This window comes from Rissa tridactyla, chromosome 4 (genome assembly GCF_028500815.1).
Source record: "Rissa tridactyla isolate bRisTri1 chromosome 4, bRisTri1.patW.cur.20221130, whole genome shotgun sequence".
Lineage (NCBI taxonomy): Eukaryota > Metazoa > Chordata > Aves > Charadriiformes > Laridae > Rissa > Rissa tridactyla.
The window spans coordinates 32,387,799-32,407,006 of record NC_071469.1 but is presented as its reverse complement, the minus strand read 5'-3'; the positions used below and the strand labels follow the sequence as shown (position 1 = coordinate 32,407,006).

The 19,208-nt window shown below is 36.7% G+C and overlaps 1 protein-coding gene across 3 annotated transcripts in view; it reads left to right on the top strand.

The window, feature by feature from the left end:
• Window positions 1-19,208, top strand: part of NPAS3 (neuronal PAS domain protein 3) — a 620,607-nt gene that overhangs the window by 415,059 nt on the left and 186,340 nt on the right. For all 3 annotated transcript variants that reach the window (XM_054200333.1, XM_054200331.1, XM_054200332.1), the window contains one exon: window positions 14,504-14,593. In XM_054200333.1, coding sequence (XP_054056308.1) covers window positions 14,504-14,593 — 90 coding nt within the window. The remainder of the gene's footprint in view (window positions 1-14,503; window positions 14,594-19,208) is intronic.

Sequence of the window (19,208 nt, the reverse complement as noted above, 5' to 3'; positions counted from 1 at the left end):
ACCATACGTATTTGTTCATGATGTTAAATCATTTTGCCACCTGCTGTGTTCAACAAGCATTTACAAATAGTAAATGCTATTTAAAGCTGTAATATTTGCAAGAGCAGTTTATGCTGTGATATCATTTGCACAAGAAGCATAACATTTTAGTATGTAATAGGAAAGAGCATTTAAGTAGTTGGATAATTGTGATTTTTGAAATATTACTACTTGTAATGTGTAGACTATAATTATTGTAGATCATAGGCAGTGGTATAAGTTTGTATGTGAACTGCAAAATATTGATAGATTTGTATGGATTTGCTCCAAATCCAGCATGTCCGTAGTATGTATCACTAGTTAGCCTCTGGAAATTCCCTGATCATGATAAAGTTTCAGCCTAAAGTCTGGGATTTCTTTTTGTTTTGAGCATTTAAATTCTTGTCTGTACATTTCTGTATAAAATCATTAATTTTACAACGTTTATGCAGCTTAAATTTTTCTTATCAATAACAAAAATATTTCAGTTTACCTTCACAGATTCTAGGAATGCTTTCCAAACTGTGTGCAGTGGATCTGCCATCCACAGTGATTTTAACCTATACTGTGTGTTTTTATCTAATCTGTTTTAACTTTGCGGCTTATAGACTATCCATAGATCTGTCTGCACATCTTAATGAACGTATCGGAAAAGTATCTGAAACCTCTTTTATTTTGAATAAAAGGAATGGCAAAGGCATTCCTTGAATAAAAGGAATGGCAAAGGCAAAAGTAAATGGCAAAGGAATCGGAATCAGTTACCAGGATTTCAGGTTTGGTTTGGTTTCAGACTGCTATTGGAGAGTGGCTTAGGAAACACTAATTCTGCACTGAATTAAGTATTGGTGTCAAAGGTGAGATTCCTCAGAAGGAGATAGTTTTGGCGTCAGTAAGAGCTTTAGGAGTTGGCTGTAGGCAGAATTTGATATTTAAACTATGGACACTAATTTGAAATAGCTGTAGTACGTGCTTACTTTCTATTTACCTTACAAAACTGGTTTTGTCAGACTTTCTTCCTTTTCTTGCGTGCTCCTAATTGGAAAGTCTAGTTCTATGTTTGCGGTATTATATGATTTTTCATAAATAATTTTGATACTAGTTTGTGGTATCGGTAGGTGGCATAGTGACTTCAAATGGGAAATGGCACAGGAACCTTGTGAGAGAGAATTTTATTCCAATAACGTTTAGCTAGAAACATGTGTCAAGTTATATTGCAGTTTCATACACCGTGAATGTCCATCTTTTAGGGTCAAAAAGCATTCTCAATTTTTAAGCACTCTGGTGTGTTTATTTTATTTTCTGTTAAAAAATTAATTTAGAAATAAATACAGTCTTAAGTACCATAGGAAGTTACCTCTAGCAAATTGAATTGTAATCCGGCGGAAGATAGTACTAGGCTGAAAGTACTGTTTAAATTTTAAACCCTAGTCAGAACTCAAACAGTCTTCTCGGATGTGGAAAACATTTGGTTATATTTCTGTTGCAGTTATTTTGTGTATGTGCGCTTCTGCTTGTTCCCATCTGGTTTCAAACCAGAATCAGGGAAGGACTGATAAAACACCATTTCTTTTTCACTATAGTGACTGAAAACAGATTGAAGAAATTCAGATAAATGTCGGAACTCGTTAAAGCATGACCACTTAAATTTATTTATTTTAAGTTGGAAGGGTTGCTGCCAATTAAAATGGCAAATTTACATGCAAAAGTCTATCTCTGCTGCTTTCTGTGTTGTGTCTCAGGCAGCATGTTCATTTGGGCATAGTAACGGAACAGAATTGGAAAGACATGGAACTGGAAAGGGAACTGGAAAGACATGCACACAGCAGCATAAAAAGCACTAACAGCATCTAGTTACATATTTGACAGGACAAGGGGTAATAGTTTTAAACTCAAAGAAGGTAGATTTAGACTAGATGCAAGGAAGACATTTTTTACAATGAGGGTGGTGAAACTCTGGAACAGGTTGCCCAGAGAGGTGGTAGATGCCGCATCACTGGAAAAGTTCAAGGTCAGGCTGGACGGGAAGGTGTCCCTGTTCATTGCAGGGGGATTGGACTAGATGACTTTTAAAGGTCCCTTCCGACCCAAACTAAATTATTCTATGATTCTATAATTATATTTGATTCTGGCTTAAGGTATTTTTCCAGTGATTTAAGGAAAGGGAAGAAGATGCTGAAAAAAATAAGCTGCTGGGACAAATCAAAGGATGTTTGAGGAAATTCTGGTTTCTTCCATTGATGCACCGTAACTAAGACTTGAAAGTACGATGCATCAGGGAGAAGAGATGTTGTCAAAATGCAACATTACAGGACCACCAGGTAGCAGGAGCAGGAATTCAGAACTGCACGATAAAGATGCCCAGTTAACTGATGACAACTGACTGCCAAGCAAACATGTAAGGTGTTGCTTAGGGTTTAGAAGAAGATATTGCAGGAGACAATTGCAGATACATGTGACTTTTTTAACGGAGCATAAAGGAGAAAAATATCGTAATGGAAGTGGGGAAAGCTAGAATGCTACACTCCCACTGTGTGTTTAAAGCATCATATTTAGAAGAAATTAGAAGTGTTTCCTTGGTTTTCTCTGGGTGCTTCTGAATAACAGGAAAATGGTGCTAACATTTGGCAAGAGGAGGAGTTTTCTTCCGTCAGTTCCATTGATGAAGGCAGTTTTACCACAGTCATCTTAGGGAGAGACTTTAACCTTCAGATCTGTTATAAATTGGAATGAAACGGATAGTAACAGTGTGGAGCAATCATGTCAGTTCCTACTTGGGACACAGGATACAACATATAGATTGTTGGCATGTGCAATAAATAGCATTAGGGTTCGTGGTGTCAAGACCTATTTGGGGCTCTTTAGGTAATGTGGCATATAGATTATTGACACAACCGACAGCTACTGTACTCTGCAGTGTCAAGGAAATCTTGAGCACCCTTTGATGAGCAGGTTATTGATACTGTATGCTGCATTTGCTCCAGGGGACCCCTTAAGGACATATCATGGTAGTCTGGATGCACACTAAAACCCCGTGGTAAAAATACAGAGGAATATTTTCACGTGGTTATTGTGAAACTGCTTTTAAAAGGGAAAAAAACCACCATATTCTTGGTTGAAACCTTGTGTTTCTGGCTTAGCTGGTGCTATGTGGACAGATCATAACCCACTCACCCCTCCTCGCCCTAGAAAATAGGATTTTATTATGGAAATACAAACAGACCCTTAATTATCACAGCAGTCAGAGGTGCCACTATAATATATTAGCTTGTATTTAAAAAAGAATATAAACCTTTTTCACTGAAAGAGCTGCTCTGTGCTGTTGATATGCTTGAATTTATGCAATGAGCTGGTAAACAGGAAAACTGTACTTATCTTTACCTATGCAGGCATTAGAGGTGAACTCAGGAAAAAAAAGAAGGAAGGAAGCACGGGAGGGAGGGAGAAACACAGTATTTTCTCACAGCCTAGGGTGAGATTAGAGTCCTGTTGATGGCAGAGCTACATGCCGTCTTCTCACCTGGTCTCATATTCCAGCTGTGAAACAGAAGTGGAAGGTCAGCATAGCAATGGTGTTTTGTAGTGGCAAACTGAGTTGATTTCCTGAAATCATTCAGGACCAGACCTCCAATTCTGTCAGGATAACTGATTTTCACATAAATGCGCATTCCCCACTTTTGTGGGAAATGTGTTTCTGGAGTGAAGCGGTGTAACCTCAAAACCCTTGAAGGAAGTACTGCAACCCATCATAGAGGTATCAGCTTTACTGTGTAGAATGCAGATGTAGTGAATAATTACTTCAGGGGAAGATTTTGAAATATTTCTATTATTAATGAAGTCTCTAACTTGTTTCAGGGAGTTAATTGTTTGTTTTTCTGTTAGTCCCACATATTCGCAGTACTCCTGTGTTCCCAGCTCTTAACTGTCCAGAGGAGTGAACAGAAATCAGTTCTTCTATGGGTATTAGAATAGCACAGCATAGTTATCTGTAGATTTCCATCTTGTCTTCTGTTGACTTTTGTGTCTAAGGCAGTGCAGCCTGTCTGAGGCTTTTTCAGTGCTCAGGGCATTTGTAAGGTCGCTACTTTGTGATGTCTAATACTATAGGAACTCATAGTCCGGCTTTTACTGCTGCAAAGGCTCTCGGAGCGTCTCTCCATTATCGGTCTGTGTTCTACCACACCTGTAGGAATTTCTCTGAGACCTCTGCCCACTGTCAAATCTAGCAAAAACCAAGCCATGTATTGGAATGCTGTTAGTAGGACAGACAAACACATGCAGAGCAGAGGAAACTAATTTCAGAGTTGGAAGAACCACTTCACAATCCAGACCTCAAAGGGTTATAGTTTTGCCAGTTTGGGTTTTTGTTGTTTGGTTTTTGGGGTTTTTTTTCATGCTTCTATAACCTAACTTCTAGTAACTAGCAGGTTCTGATTCATGCCGGTCCAGATTCTTCTTGTTTCAAGGGTCACAGGACTAAGAAGTCAAGTGGCAGTAACAGTTCTGGAGGCTTTTATGTACCAGTCTTTACTGGAAAAGTGAACAGCTGCTTTAATTTAATCCAGCTGTATATGGATCCTAGAAGACTTCAGAGTGGACATCTGTGGAACTGCTCCACACTCCCATAGGTGGAGAAAAAATTGGTACAGCAAATGGATCTCCTGCATTAGTACAAGGATTAATGACAGCTGGAGGAATTCTCAGCTGATTAGGACCAGGTTCTCTCTTCTTTGCATTTTAACACGGGATAAGAGGCTGATGATAAGAACACAGATTTTCATTTTTTACCATGTATCTGCTGAAGGTTACAGTTAGAAACGGCACTGGATTGAATGGACTTTGGATTTGCTCTTAATATTTTGTGTTCTTATTAGCTCTATATTCCATTGTCTATAAAGTATTCTCAACATGCTCTTCCTTCAAGAAGAGTATAAATCAGAATGATATGCTAGGCAAAGAACTCAACTCAATTTCTCATTCAGATCTATTTTGGTTGTCTGTATTGCCATCTAATAGATTAAATATGCTGAACATAAGCCCCTCATCCTCTTCTTCCCTGAGCACAGCCTCTCTGCTTCATATGTGTGAAATTGTGTGATGCAAGTGAGAACACATGTACTCGGTTCTGGGCTAGAGGTCTAATTCTAGCAAGGCAATTGTCAGGATCAATCACCAAAGCATCTGAGTACCTACTGAATGCAGGTGTTATTTTAAGAGTGCAATTAACTCTGTATCACAAATTCTTTCCTATAATTTTTTCATCTAGTTCTTTTGGACAACAGACATTTAGATAGAATCATAGAATTGTCTAGGTTGGAAGGGACTTTTCAGATCGTCAAGTCCATCAATACCTTTATCTGTTTACTTTCACATAGTCTCAGATTGTGTAGTTCAAAAGAAAAGCTAACCAAACATGCAGATATGCAATGAATATAAGATCAATTTGAATGGAGCTTACATAAACTGTAATGTATGTATGTATGTAAATGTAATGTATGTATGTAATGTATGTAAAAAAAATATTCACACATAACATAAAAGGGCTTTAAACTTGCACCTTTGGTAACAATAGCATTCACAGCAATACTTATTGCCCCCGCAATCAGTTGTGCTTGTATAGGTGCTTCTACCGGTGCAGCATTCTGGTCAGATCAGGTTCCTACAATCTCTTGCTGTGTGGTCTGAGGTGTAGGTCTGGGGACTCAGCCCTCATTCTGCCAACTCTCACTATTTATCATAGCTCCTGCTACTGGGTCAGCTTACTCTTTCAGTTTTGCCACTTAACGGTCGTAAACGTTATGCAGGTGCATTCAATGTCAAGTCTTTTACTCAGAGCAGCACCTCTCGGTGCACAAATGCATATGTGATTGGAATATTTGTACCACCGAAGGGCAGAAACCACTTGGTATTCAAATCCTATCTATCCAAAGCAAAGCCAGTCCACAGCCAGGTATACACTTAATCCTGACCCAAAGCGATCACATTCTCAGGGTGAGGGATATATAATGTAATCTCTGTACGATAAGGCTCATCCTAAATAGATATAGTTGATTTTGTTAGATGGCATGCAGTTACTGGCATCACAATCTGCTGTCCAAACAGTCTGGAACCAACCCTAGGAATCCTATATAATTGAAGGGTAGGAGCTCATCAGGAATTGGCATCATAAAGATGAAAGGTCAGTGCTTTAATACACAACTCCCACAAAATTGAATTTTAATTAAGTGCGACAGTGTTGAATCCCTCCCTCAGGAGTCCTTTTTCTCCCTTTTTCTTTACACTAATATATATAGCCCTCCTCTCAGAAAAGATAATAGCAAAGACAGAGTATAAATATTCTGCCTAGTAAGATTTTAACTTCAGCAGTTTTCAACAATGGTTAGTATAGCATGTACTAATGTAAATCAGTGTTTCGTTTTAGTAATGAATCATTTATGCAGAAGAACAGACAATGAAAAATAGCATTTTTCAATTAGAACAGCAGTTTTTAACCTTTTTGTGTGTGTGTACCAGTGGATCCCAAAAATTATCCATTGGTGGTTTATATACCGTGTCGTGAATTTAAGCCTGTAGACAGTAAGCTTACTTTTCTCAGCCCCCTTCAAATAGTTCAGGTTGAAGTTGTTGAGAATGAATAGTTCAGATTGTCCAGACTGTTGAATAGTTAAGTTTTCAGTTTGAATAGTTCAGTTTTCAGTTTGAATAGTTCAGGCTGAAATCAGTCAGATGGAAGACCACAGACTGGAAACTTCTGATACGGACATGGGGAATGTACAATTTACTGAATGTCTTCTTGCAATAAAACCGTAGGTGTGTCATGTAAAAGATTACTGTATCACTTGCAATTTTCCACTTGTTCCAAAAAAACCCAAAGAAAGTAAACTCATACTTCCTATCTCTCGCTAGTGGGTACTACTCACCTTCTAAAATATTTTACTCAGGAGAGGTTGCCTCCTCACTGTCACTGGAAAACAATCCAAATGCTTCAAGTTGTAGCAGGTCATCAGACAGTTAAAATCTTAATGCCATGGAAGCCTAACATGTAAGTTAAAATAACCTGCACAGCCAGCTGACTTCAGCAGTGCTAATGCTGTGCTGGGTAAAGCATCAAACCACTTCTAACAAATAGTTTAATTCCCTCAATGCACGTCAGTATGTCTTCTACATGAAAACCTGCATGAAGAATTTCAGCAGTTCAGCTCAGCAATTTAGATCAGTTAATCAAACAGAAGCATAATAATGAGCAGAGATATAGAGGATATAGCAAAACAGTGCAAGTACTTGACCAAAAAAATTTCACGGTGGTAATTAAAGATCATCTGGCTTCTATCATGTAACTCAGTTTTGTTGTTCTTATCTGTATTTTGGCGCTGATACAGTTGTCTGCATGTTATATGAAAGGGTTTGCCAAAAAAAAAAAAAAATTATCCTGTGATTAACTGGGTGGAGAATAAGTGCAAGCTGTCTCTCCTGGATTGTTTTTTATTTTTTTTCACATTAGCAAGCCTCACTATTTCTCTCTTCTAATAGCACTGCAATATAACCCAAGGATATTTTTTTTTCCCCTACTGTGATGCCAACTTTTCAGCAAGTCTAATAGCTTTCATGGTGCAGTTTCCTCTATGAAGTCAGGATGGTTTGGGATTTTGCAGCGTTATAGAATGGCCTTCTAGAAAAAAATTAAATTGCTATCGACAAGGCAGAGATCCCTAAAAGTCATTCATTGCATTTGTGTACAAAACGTTGTCAAACTCCTAATCTCTGATTTTTTTCTTGAACTCCTGTGATTTAGAGATTTGTAATCGTTCTGGGATTCTCAGGCTTATCTCTGATATGTGTCAATCTATTACCAGTGAATAAACCTGGGAGTACACCTTAAGAATCTGACTGCCACCTTTGAACGTTATTCTTGCCTCTAAACCTTTCTTCTCTACACTCCCCACTTTTGCAATTGTTTGGATCTGTAACAAAGTCTGTATTTCTAATCAAGTACTCAGTCTGCCCCTGCAACATTTTGCTGCTTTGGTTACATAAACATTCTTATTCTGTAAGTCTGGCGAAAGATGCATCAAGGGAAGCAGTTAAGTTTACTCTTCCTCCTTCATTTCTTGGCTTTGAGCTGTAAAGCAGACCTCCTTATTATTGACACATTTATTTTTTGGCACTTCCTTGTTGTCATAAATTGCATCCTGACCACACGAGCAAAGAGCATGAAGATGACAAATTAGGAAGCTGGCATCAAAGTCCGTTCTAACCACATCCTTTGAGCTTGTCCTCTTACCTCATCTTTTTTACTGTAGTTGTTTTGGTGCCAAATGCATGTTACTTTGTTGCCAAATATGTGTCATTAATTCACAAGGAGTCTATGGTCATGTAGCCATATCACCATTTCGGTGGACTGTGATTGAAAAAATGGCAGTGGTATGAGAGTTGAAAACCGAGTTTTCTATGTGTTTGATGTTGGGATTTTTATTCAGTGGTAAAAAGCTTGTAGCCCAAGGAACACATAAGTTCCATGTCTTTTTATTTTATTTGGGCTTTCGTTTTGTTTTGTTTTCTGCAAGGGATTAAAAAGACTGAGGAGGAGGAATAAAGTTTTTAGACGTTTTTGTAAGTCAGTAGATGATCAAACCTTAGTTGCTGATATTTATTCATGTGTATCAAATACGTCCCATATAAAATCCTATTTCCAGGAATAATACTCTGGTTGTCTCATAGTACTTCATTGTAAAAGCCCAAGGTCAGATTTTCCACCTAAGTAGTTATGCTTTTGTGTGTTTGTGTTGGTTTTGCTGGAGGATACTGCTCTGATAGCTTAATAGTGAGAGCACAGTAGATGGGCACTGAGGCTTTGAATCATATTTCCGTTAGCCATCGTTTATGCCTTTTATTTAATTTTAAACTCCCATCCAAGAATGGTTGCCATGTTGAAATGAAACTTACTTTTGTGTTGCGGTCTTTAGCAAACCATGTTTTATAAGCCATGCTGTAACACAATAAATAAATTATGCAACGATATGTTTATTATAAGAGAGGGACTATTTGCTTTCATAAATGTCAATTGCATCCAATACTGCCTCTCTTTTAAAAAAAAAAGAGTAAAACATTTTTGCTGTTACTGAATGTTGTATGTCTAATTGGTGAGAGCCTTTGTCCTCAAATTAATGCTCAGCTCCAGTTATAATATCATTATGTCACAACAGTGAAAAATTCTAATTAAGATGATCTGTTTGCCAGGAAAAAGTTTAGTATATCAATTAATCTGTTTTATCATGGGGGAGTATTCCCTTCCCCAGCCCCTATCTCCTGATCAGAGCCTGAATGATGAGAAAAACATCACAGATGCATGCTGCATTGGACAAAGAACACATGCATGCATTTAAATCATGTATATCTTACTTTTTACTGATGTAATTGTGAAATATGTTCTTTTTGCATTCATAATTAGGGGGTGGAACAGATGGTGAAGGCTTAGTTTAAAATAATCTGTCATTAAAATAACCTAGCCTACTGGTAATTCTTCACTCTAACTGGAGTTTAGGTCAGGATAACAGAGTTTTTTTGCATCATTGGAATACACTAGAAAGAATTAGGGACTTCGTGGATAATATGAAATATGAGGATATTCTTCAGAAGGACAATGTAGTAAGACTCCAGTGAATTAAATTTGCCTGTAGTGGGAATATGCAAAAATGGCTAGGACAAAATTCCTCTGACAAATATAAATCCATTTAGTACGATGCATTATACATTAGTGCATATTCGGTCAAAGTGGTACAGTGGGTTTCATATCCTGAGAGGAAATAACCTCACTATTCTACAAATACTGTAAGAGGCACTTAGTATTTTGGTTAAAAACCTGTGCTTTACATTTTCATATTATTCTGATGTCAGAGGATATAAATTATAATTATTGGCATTGTTATGCAGAGGTGCTGTAGCTAGTGACTTTTACATCTGAGTCTCACTTCCTTCATGTCTACCACATTGACTTGCTGGTATGTGACAAAGGAAATCTTATATCAGTCCTGTCTGGCTAGTTTAGAACAGTTTTCAGGAATAAGAAAACTGGCTCAATAAATCGGATACTTGGATGTCTATAAAGCGTTATTTTTGTGTTTCCTCTAAGATTTCATCCTCTAACAGCTTTGAAGAAAGCATATAGATTTCAGCATGGTATTATGATAAATCTTCTCGAGGAGGGGCAAGCATTAACATTTGTGTCGGTTCTTTTTCATCTTAATCCAACCTTGGTTAATAATCAGAAAATTCTACATAGTGGCTAAGAAGATGTAATTAACCCTTTGACCCCAGAATCTTAATTGGCGCCTGTTGAAAACAGTGGGGCAGTTAAAAAAAAATAAAATTAAAAAGTAGCCTGTGGTGATTGAAACAGCATAATACATAATGGTTTTCTGAAATCAAAAGTACTGGGGAACTTCAGCCTTAATCACATTTTGCATAAAACCAGCAAGTGTAGGTTTAAGCAAGAAGTTGCCAGTCTTCCTTAAATTGGATTGTGCTCAAAATTCTCTTTTGGGGTCACCCTGACCCTTTTTCAGCTGCCACACTAGGTGGGATAGGACTGAATTTATGACAGTCAACTTCATTTATAAAAATTAAAAAGAAATGAACTCAAGAATATTTTCCTAACAGAAGACACTCAACCTTTATATTCATGGCCTCTGCTTCAATGAAAATAGGACATTTCATGCAAAAAGAGTTACCTTTGCAGGCCCTATTTCTGTATTACAGTTGATGATAACTGTAGAACCTCTGAAACAAGAATCCTACCTGCTGTTGAACTACAAGGAAACTGCTCAGAAATTCTGGCTGGAAATTGCACTGTGACACTCATTTTGAAAGAGAGATTTGAAAGCTGACTAAATCCGGTACCCTTTTCGCATTTATTGTGTCCTTAGTTATACACACATAATATGAATAATACTTCCAGAGATTTCTCATTAAAACAAAATTGTTTGTAAATAGGTAGTATACAATGGTATCAAATACTCTTCTTCAGTATATAACGTAACCTCTGTTATGTTGCCTGCCACCTTCTCTGAAGTCTGCTGCTCTCTTCGCATGCACAAAGGACATACGCTTTATGAAAAATTGAAAAATTTCAACACGCATTACTTAAATAATAAATATTCATAAATAATACCTATGAATAACGAATGAGACAGTCCTTCAGAACTACTGTTTGACCTGTATAAGGAACAACAACATTGTCACAAAAGTGGTGCATCTCAGCCCTTTCGTACTGGTGGGAGGAACTGCCTTGCACTGAGAGGTGGCTATTTCTCCCCCTATTTTTGTTGTCATTTTTCGCAAGTGTTAGGACTTGAACTTAGTACTTGGGGGCTTTGTTCTAATGTGTTTGTATTTTGGGTGTGGAAGTGGTTCCATTAGCTATTAATCTGTGGCTTTTTCAAAATATGATTAAATAAACTTTCTGGTTTTGCTCTATTAAACAAAATGCTGGTCAGTATTTATACCCACACGTAACTTCAGGGAGGAGGGAAAGGAAATTGAGAAAGAAGAACTGATCAGTACTCAGTGTCTTGGTTGGCATAATGAACTAATTTTATGGCACGGGAAGTGACTAATCAGGCAAGAAGCCAAAGGAGTTGTGAGTATGCTGCATTGGCCCTGCCAGTCCGTCAGCGGTGCCTCCTAGTATACCTCCCTTGTAAAACTAGGAGGCAAAAGTAAGGAGTAGTCTTCCAGAAAGAAAGAGAAGAAAAGGGTGAAGAATTTAAACTGTTTAACTGAAAGGAGAGAATCACAGTCATTAGCACGGAAAAGTAGCAAGTGCTTAAGATGTCTAACACTTCTCACTTTAACACCCTTCCTAGTTGCTGATGACTTTCCAAACTTTAGCCATGAAGGTTGAGATTGCTTTGTACAGTTGTGTTGACCAAAGATAGTTTTAGTTATTTATGTTTTTCCAGCAAAACTGGTTTCAGCCAATCCCAAGACAACACTAAGGAAAACTTCTATGCCTAATCAGTACTGAAAGCTTTCTTCAACCTTTTGTTTCATTATGAAAGCCTCGATTCCTAAATAAGATGATGCACAGAAAAGAAGCAGAAAAAACACCAGTGACTCAGAGAATTATTTTTTGCTCTATCCAGATATGCCAAGTAATGCAGAACGGATCATAAATGTGCTCCAACTGTATGTAATTCTACAGTAAAAGAACAAGGAGACCACACTAAAAACCTGTATATGTAAAGAGCTGAGAAGAGCAAAGTTGGTTTTATATGATACAGATAACCTTTGAAACTTCTTTCCTCAAGATATCATGGAGCCAAGAACATAACGGGATTTAAAAAAAAAAAAAAAGTCTTGAGCACATTGGTTATAGAAAATACCTATAAGGAATATCAGATATCATGCTCAAGCCAACTAGTAACAACCTGAGGTTAGAAAGAAACTTCTAGTAGGCTTGCCATTGCCTCCATAACCATTATGGGTATTTCAAACGGTGTTCTGAAGCATCTAGGTACACACTGTCAGACCCAGGAAACCCAACCACTGCAGACAGGCTGTTAGTCTGATTCAGTATGGCAATTTATTGTTCCTTGTGGAGAACGGCATTCTAGTAAGAACATAGGTAGGTGGCTGGGAAATCAGGGTGAGCGTTCTCAGTTTTATTTCTGACAGAGGATTAAACCGGTTTCCTCAAAGGGACATGGGACAAACCATCAGGAAACTTTAAACCAAGACCTTTAAAGATTTACTCTTCTGATCTGTGACAGGGAAAGTGGATAGTAGCAAAAGAAATAATACTCGGTGGGGGAGATCAAATGCGTAAAGGTTTTGATTGTCCTTGTATGGGTCTAAGTTTGAACTTCACTGTTCCAAATTTTCCACCTGTTATTGATGTTAAAATTCAAGGAACTGATGTTAATCATTTGAAAAGAAATGATGATGATTTATAAGAGGCCATAAATGGCTTGCATAATATAAATGTTTTTACATGAAGGAAATCTATGCAGATTTACATTTTTATTAATTCATAAATATAAATTAGAGTCTTTCTTTAGTGCAGTGTCTTTAGTGAGGGTTTGTTTTCCAATATGTGGTTTATTCTTTTTAGAAAATACAGATTTTTGAACTAATTCCACCATCTACTACATCAGAGAGGGGTGAACACTTGGCAAAGACAGCTTCTGACCAGCAGCGTGTTAGAAATTAATCAAGAAGCAGAAGAAAAAACAAATTAAAAACCCTCAGAAATCACTGTTCTGTATTTGAAAAGGAGCGAAATGATTACATGACTTTGTCATCATATATCTCCATCAAATTTGTGTGCATCTCTTATTTTTTCTTCCAAAACCAGGTTGATCTGTCAAATGCTACAGTTATATTTTTACTTTATACATATCTTTATCCCAAGGGGATATTTGGGGTGGGATTTTTTAGGATTGTTTCTTGTTCATCAAACATTTGGGGTGTTTCTTATTCTATGAGTTATTTTAGCATTTTTAATTTCTGGAATTTTGCGGTTTTACTTTTTGCAATAGTAAATGTTTGTTTGCCAATAATCAGCCTCATAAAAAGCATAAAAGTAAAGGCACATATAGTGTATGAGAGGCAGTTTTTTCCTACTGAAGATTTGCTCTTATTCCTAGAGGTATATTTCTGACTTGATGTGCAGTGATTTACTCCGTGTGTCAGTTTAGAATATAGTCCTTTGTTTATTAACAGCACTCATGTTTCAAAAGGTATGCATTAATCTGTGTAGTCGTATTTTGATTTTTGCAGTTGCAATGGAAACCACATCCAAAGACTTGAACCTGTCAAAATAAAATCTGATCTAGAGTTTTACACCAAAGGGACGAAATTCATAACATTTCTATAGACCTAAGCTGTAAACATATTTGACAGTAATCTGCTGATTGGCTTTGTTTGTTGTCTCACAAAAGGAAAATGGGGGGGTGTGGGTGTGTGTATGTGCGTGTGCGCGCGCGTGTGTGTAATCCTCAATTAATTAACAAATTATTGAGGTCCATAGTGGTTTGAGTGATGGTAGGGTTTTATTTTCTCTTTTTCAGTTTTTGGAAGTGGAAATTCACTGATTTGATTCTGGGAGATGGGGGAGGGGAGCGGGGGTGAATCTAGTTACATACCATTTGATTGGAAGGTTATTTGTTTTCCTTATTTATTTCTTCCTATAAATAATTGAAGAATATTTTATTTTTCTGTATTTCTTCTGTCATGCAAATGAGATAAATTTTATACAGTATATGGCAGATGTAAGCATGACAATAAGTCGTTGAACTTTGGAATATACTCATATGTTGTTTGTTAATATATAGACAGAATGTAAAGGATTCAAATTAAAAACACTCTCATAGAAATCAGAACATTTTCTTCAATTTGTTCTGCAATGCCTTTGTTTGAATTTATTTCTATCTGGAACTTAGAAATTTTTATTAATCTATTCACTTTTTTTTTTCCCCCCCTTACTCTGTAGTCCCTGGATGGATTTGTATTTGCACTAAATCAAGAAGGAAAATTTTTATACATTTCAGAAACTGTCTCCATCTATTTAGGCCTGTCCCAAGTAAGTACATGCTTTCGATTCTAGAACGTAACTGTGTATGATGTGTTCTTCTGTTTATCGCTCTTAAAGAAATAATAATTTAGTTTCTGTATTTTGTGTGGATTATTGAATTTGTTATTTAAAGTTGCATCTGGCTCATCCTGAGAAGTAGTTGAAAAACATATCTATCAGTATTGAGTGTTGAGATAAGACAAACTTGTGCCTGAAAACTTTTTGCCGTGCAGGATCATTATTAATTTATTGAGAACAAATGAAGTTTCTTTTCTCAGTTGTTTTGAACTTTAAACCTCTATACCTGATAGGAAAGGGACATACTAATAGTACTTCCCTTGTGTCCTATTACTGGATGTTTATGGAGTACCCTGCATTATCCAGGGAGCTGACACGATGACAGGGAGTCATTTGGAGTCAAGAAATGCTGAAAGAGACCATTAAAATGTCTTGCGGGGAGGGTTCCAACAAGGACACATTTTGCCGCTTTCACAAATGCTCACTAATATGAAAATACAAATTTATAAAATATAATAGGTTTGGTTTGTTTTGTTGGTTTTTTTTTTCATTTAATTGCCGACAACTGTTTTACAAAGACTAAAAGGCAGGACAAAACTGGGGGGAAAGTTACTTGTTGATGCTTATTCCTAATCCTGCAGCATAAAGAAATGTTTAGGAAGGATAGCTTCTTTCTGCTGTTACTTAGAAATGCAGCAGAAAGATTTTGCATGATGATTTTCAGAGTAGGATAATCTACTTCTATTGCAGTCACCCTGAGGAGAAAAAGAAAAACTGAGATAATATTTCCGGCCATTTAAATTGGGGACCATGCTGCTATGAGGAAGCAACTATTAGCACTAGCAACTGTCAGTTTTGCTGTACCCCAACAACAATGAAATGGGAAATTCTAACATTTGGTACAGAAAAAGACTAATTTTAAATATTAGCTGGTGAGAATACGAATAGAGGTTCATTAACTCCTCAAAGAACATGCAAGCAATTGGCTGTAATAAGTTCAGTAATTGTTATTTTGTGCTGGCTTTAGCAAACCAAATGATAGAAATGGAAACAGAGCTGTTTCTAACTCATATCAGTATTCTTGTCTCTCATTAAAGTCCCTCGTTTTGTAATAGACTTTAATCCCTGCCTTAATCTGTTTGGGAGTTAGTATCAAGAATCTCAAATTTTGAAATTGGTGCGCCACCGTGTTGTTAATACAGAAAAGAATCGGAACTTTAATGCTTATTATTGTCTTATGCTCATATTAATCTGTTTTATGCATACTATCCAACGAAGTTTAATAAGCCAGTAAAGAAGAAGGATGGATAATTAGTTTAAGCAGGTAAATGCTAATTAGGAAACTCCTGAAAGGCATCCATTATACACTAGCTTAAAACAAATTTTACAGCCCTGGTTAGTGGTGTAATCCAAATTCTGTCAAGGCAACTGCATTTTCTGTAATTGAGATGTGTATGTTTGCTTTGCATAACAGATGGCTCTGTATGCTTAGACTGATAGCTAGGAAAATAATAATTGCATTATTCTGGCCAAAAGAATATTAGCTCTTGGGTTTTGGCCATTTCAGTCAGTCCTCCTGCCAGCACAGCATATGCACATATATGGATTGGATTTTCAAGGAAATTGATGCATCTGGAATAGTGTGGCCATCTGAAATATCATCTGTTCAAGAAAAATTTGGCTTTAACCCTATGCTGTCTCTTGTTAAAAGCGTTTTCTGCCACTGTCTTTTTAACTATAAAAGTTGGTAAATCTTTCTTTACTCTGAGCTTGCATCATGTTGTTAAAGACTTTATGCTTCATCTTATGCCCATATACATTTCAAGCAAGGGTTCAGATAAATTAAGCAATTGTCATTGCATGTTAGAGTATTGGATATATCAGGACAAATGTTTCCTTGCATTCACTGCTGAAAGTATTCATGGAAAAACTACCAGAAATCAGAACCAGGACTTTGGATTTTAATACAATAAAAAATGAAATCTACAGAGATCTACAAAAATATCTGTGATTTTCGCCATTCTTCTGTTCTGTCTTTATGGAGACATTTCGTATTTCTCAGACCTACTGTAGTTATATTTTTAATATATTGTTCTCTTGGCATAATATTATATAGCTAGGTCTCTTAATAATGACAAACTAAATGCTGTGGCTACTTGTTACTAAATCATTATTCAGAGTTTATTTGTTTCAAACAATATTAGCAAGAATATCTGTAAAACCATTTCTCAAACTATACATGGAAATTATACTGTTTGCACCACAACAATCTTAAAATACTTATGAATTCGGAATTTCTGGAATGGTGCTATATGATACACGTGGTATTGCATTTCTTGCGCTTCAGGTAAGCACTGATAGGTCTCTATCCTGATACTCTCTAAGTATATATTTATATAGAACCTGTAGGTAATTTTGTACTTCAGAAAGTCTGGATGTGCATTATAAGTATTTTTATTTAACTGCTGACTTTGGAGTCTTACTTTCCAGTCAAATGACTTCTTAGAGACTTCATCCTTGTTTGGTTGTGGTTTTTTTTCTTTTTTTAACTGGTATGCATGGAAATAACGTACAATATATTTTGTACTTGCAAAGTGAAATCTCATGTCTCTTAGCTAAAGGGAAATAGTCCTTGTTCCGAATCTCAGCAGGTTCACGGAACCCAATTTTTCTCTTTTCTGAACAATGAGAGCCAGCGGTACAAAACAAATGGATGCTGATGTTCTATGATAGCTGCAGGGCTAATAGTAAAGAAATCTGATAAAACAATATCTTAGGAGGTAGCCTGGCAATGATGATAGTAAAGTTACTTCTGGCAAAAATAACAGTATATTTGAACAGTAAACAAAAATCACGATAAATACTCTTTCAACATTACAATGAATGTACCTTGCGTGTAGACACCCATAGATATGTATGTTTTGAACACTTTATCGACCAGATAATTCTAACCAAGAATTTTAAGTTAGTTTGGCAGATGTGGATTTTAGGGCACACTGTGGAATTGCAACCGGAGCAGTTTCAGAGAACACCTTTCAAAGTAAAGGGAAAGACACAAAGTTAGCTGAAAAAAAATGAGCGAGAGAAGGAAGACAATAAAAGCAACAAAAATGGGCAAAAATCTCCCAGTTATATCCTTACTCTATGTAAATTGTCATAGCTCAATTATGCTTGGGGCAAGCTGAAATAGTCCAACATACTTTCCAGTATTCAGTAGTTTCAGGAACTGTAGTATTTGTTGGAAGACCCAGGCGTGTCTAGAAACGTGCAATACAGCCAGGATTTCTTCCCTGGGTCAGACGGCATGACCTGTGATGGTGTAGCTTACCCTTTTGCCAATATAAACAGCTTTTTACTCTGCACCTCTGTAGTGATGTAAAAATGTTTTGTCTTCATATATGTCTGTTCTCTGACATTTTCAAGTCAGACGGTAATTTTTTGATATCAGGGTAATTGCCATCTTTTTGAATATCTAGTCTCTGATTTTCTTTTAGAAATGGGATGAGATTTCAGAAGTAGATGGATAAAATGAGTCACCATATCTGGACATTGAAGAGGCACTCAAATCACTCCTTCAGGCACTTAGAAGTCACTATCAGTGCTTACCTAAGAGATTTCAGTTCTTTTGTAAAGTCTTTGTGTTTGAAACTTAGGCCAAAAATATGCTAAAACGGAAGTAGTAACAAATAGGGAGAAAAAGCCAGAACAAAGGATCAAATTGTCAGACATATGAGGTTTCAGGGTCAATAGGAAATATTATGGGCTGATAAGCTGGTGAGGATGCTTTTGCTTTTAGGGAGCAAGGTCTTAATCATGTTTTACCAACAGTTGTACTCAACAAGGATGTTATGCATTGCTTCCCCTCTGTGAGGTCCACACCTTAAAGTAAAATATTTCCTACCTTTGCTCCTACTTGCCCAGGACACAGACCAGTTTGCAAATCTGCCTGTTGAAAAGAGAACTCACTAAAAAGAAGCAGTGCAGCTGCAGGCATAATAGGAGATAATAGGAAGAAGGGAAAAAAAAGCGTAAATTGTTGAGATTTTGTCCTTTTTAAAACAAAGCAGGCAAAGCCAACAGGTATATTACCTAGGTACTGCATTACTAGCAGCATAACCTATCTCGTTTTTTTGGATTTCTGTGCGTTTGTTCTATGAAATGGCAAATAAAATTACAGCTACAGCACACAAGTACAAGGTCAAATAAATGACAGTACTCAGTCTATTTGTGAAGCTATTCTGAAAAGGAACCATGGTGCCAAATGTGGTTTATTTGAATAATAAAGAAGAATTAGATTCCCCTGATAACTTGGCTGAGGGCCAATAAATCACTGGAGGTTAAGAATGCTTTGCAACTGCCATGTATTTCTTTTGCTTTTACGAAGCACAAACCTCAACTACTATGCTCTACCTGTTTTTCAATGCAAATCAAGTTGGGGTTAGTAGATGGTTAAAGGATCGCTTTTGTGCTCTGTTTGCTTAAAAAATAATACAAAGCAATCTTGACGCGTTCATTCTGTAAGTTCTACCTTATTTCCCCCCTGTACCATTATCCAAATAAAAACAATTAAAAAAAAATATTAAAAAAATTCAAGCAAAAAATAACA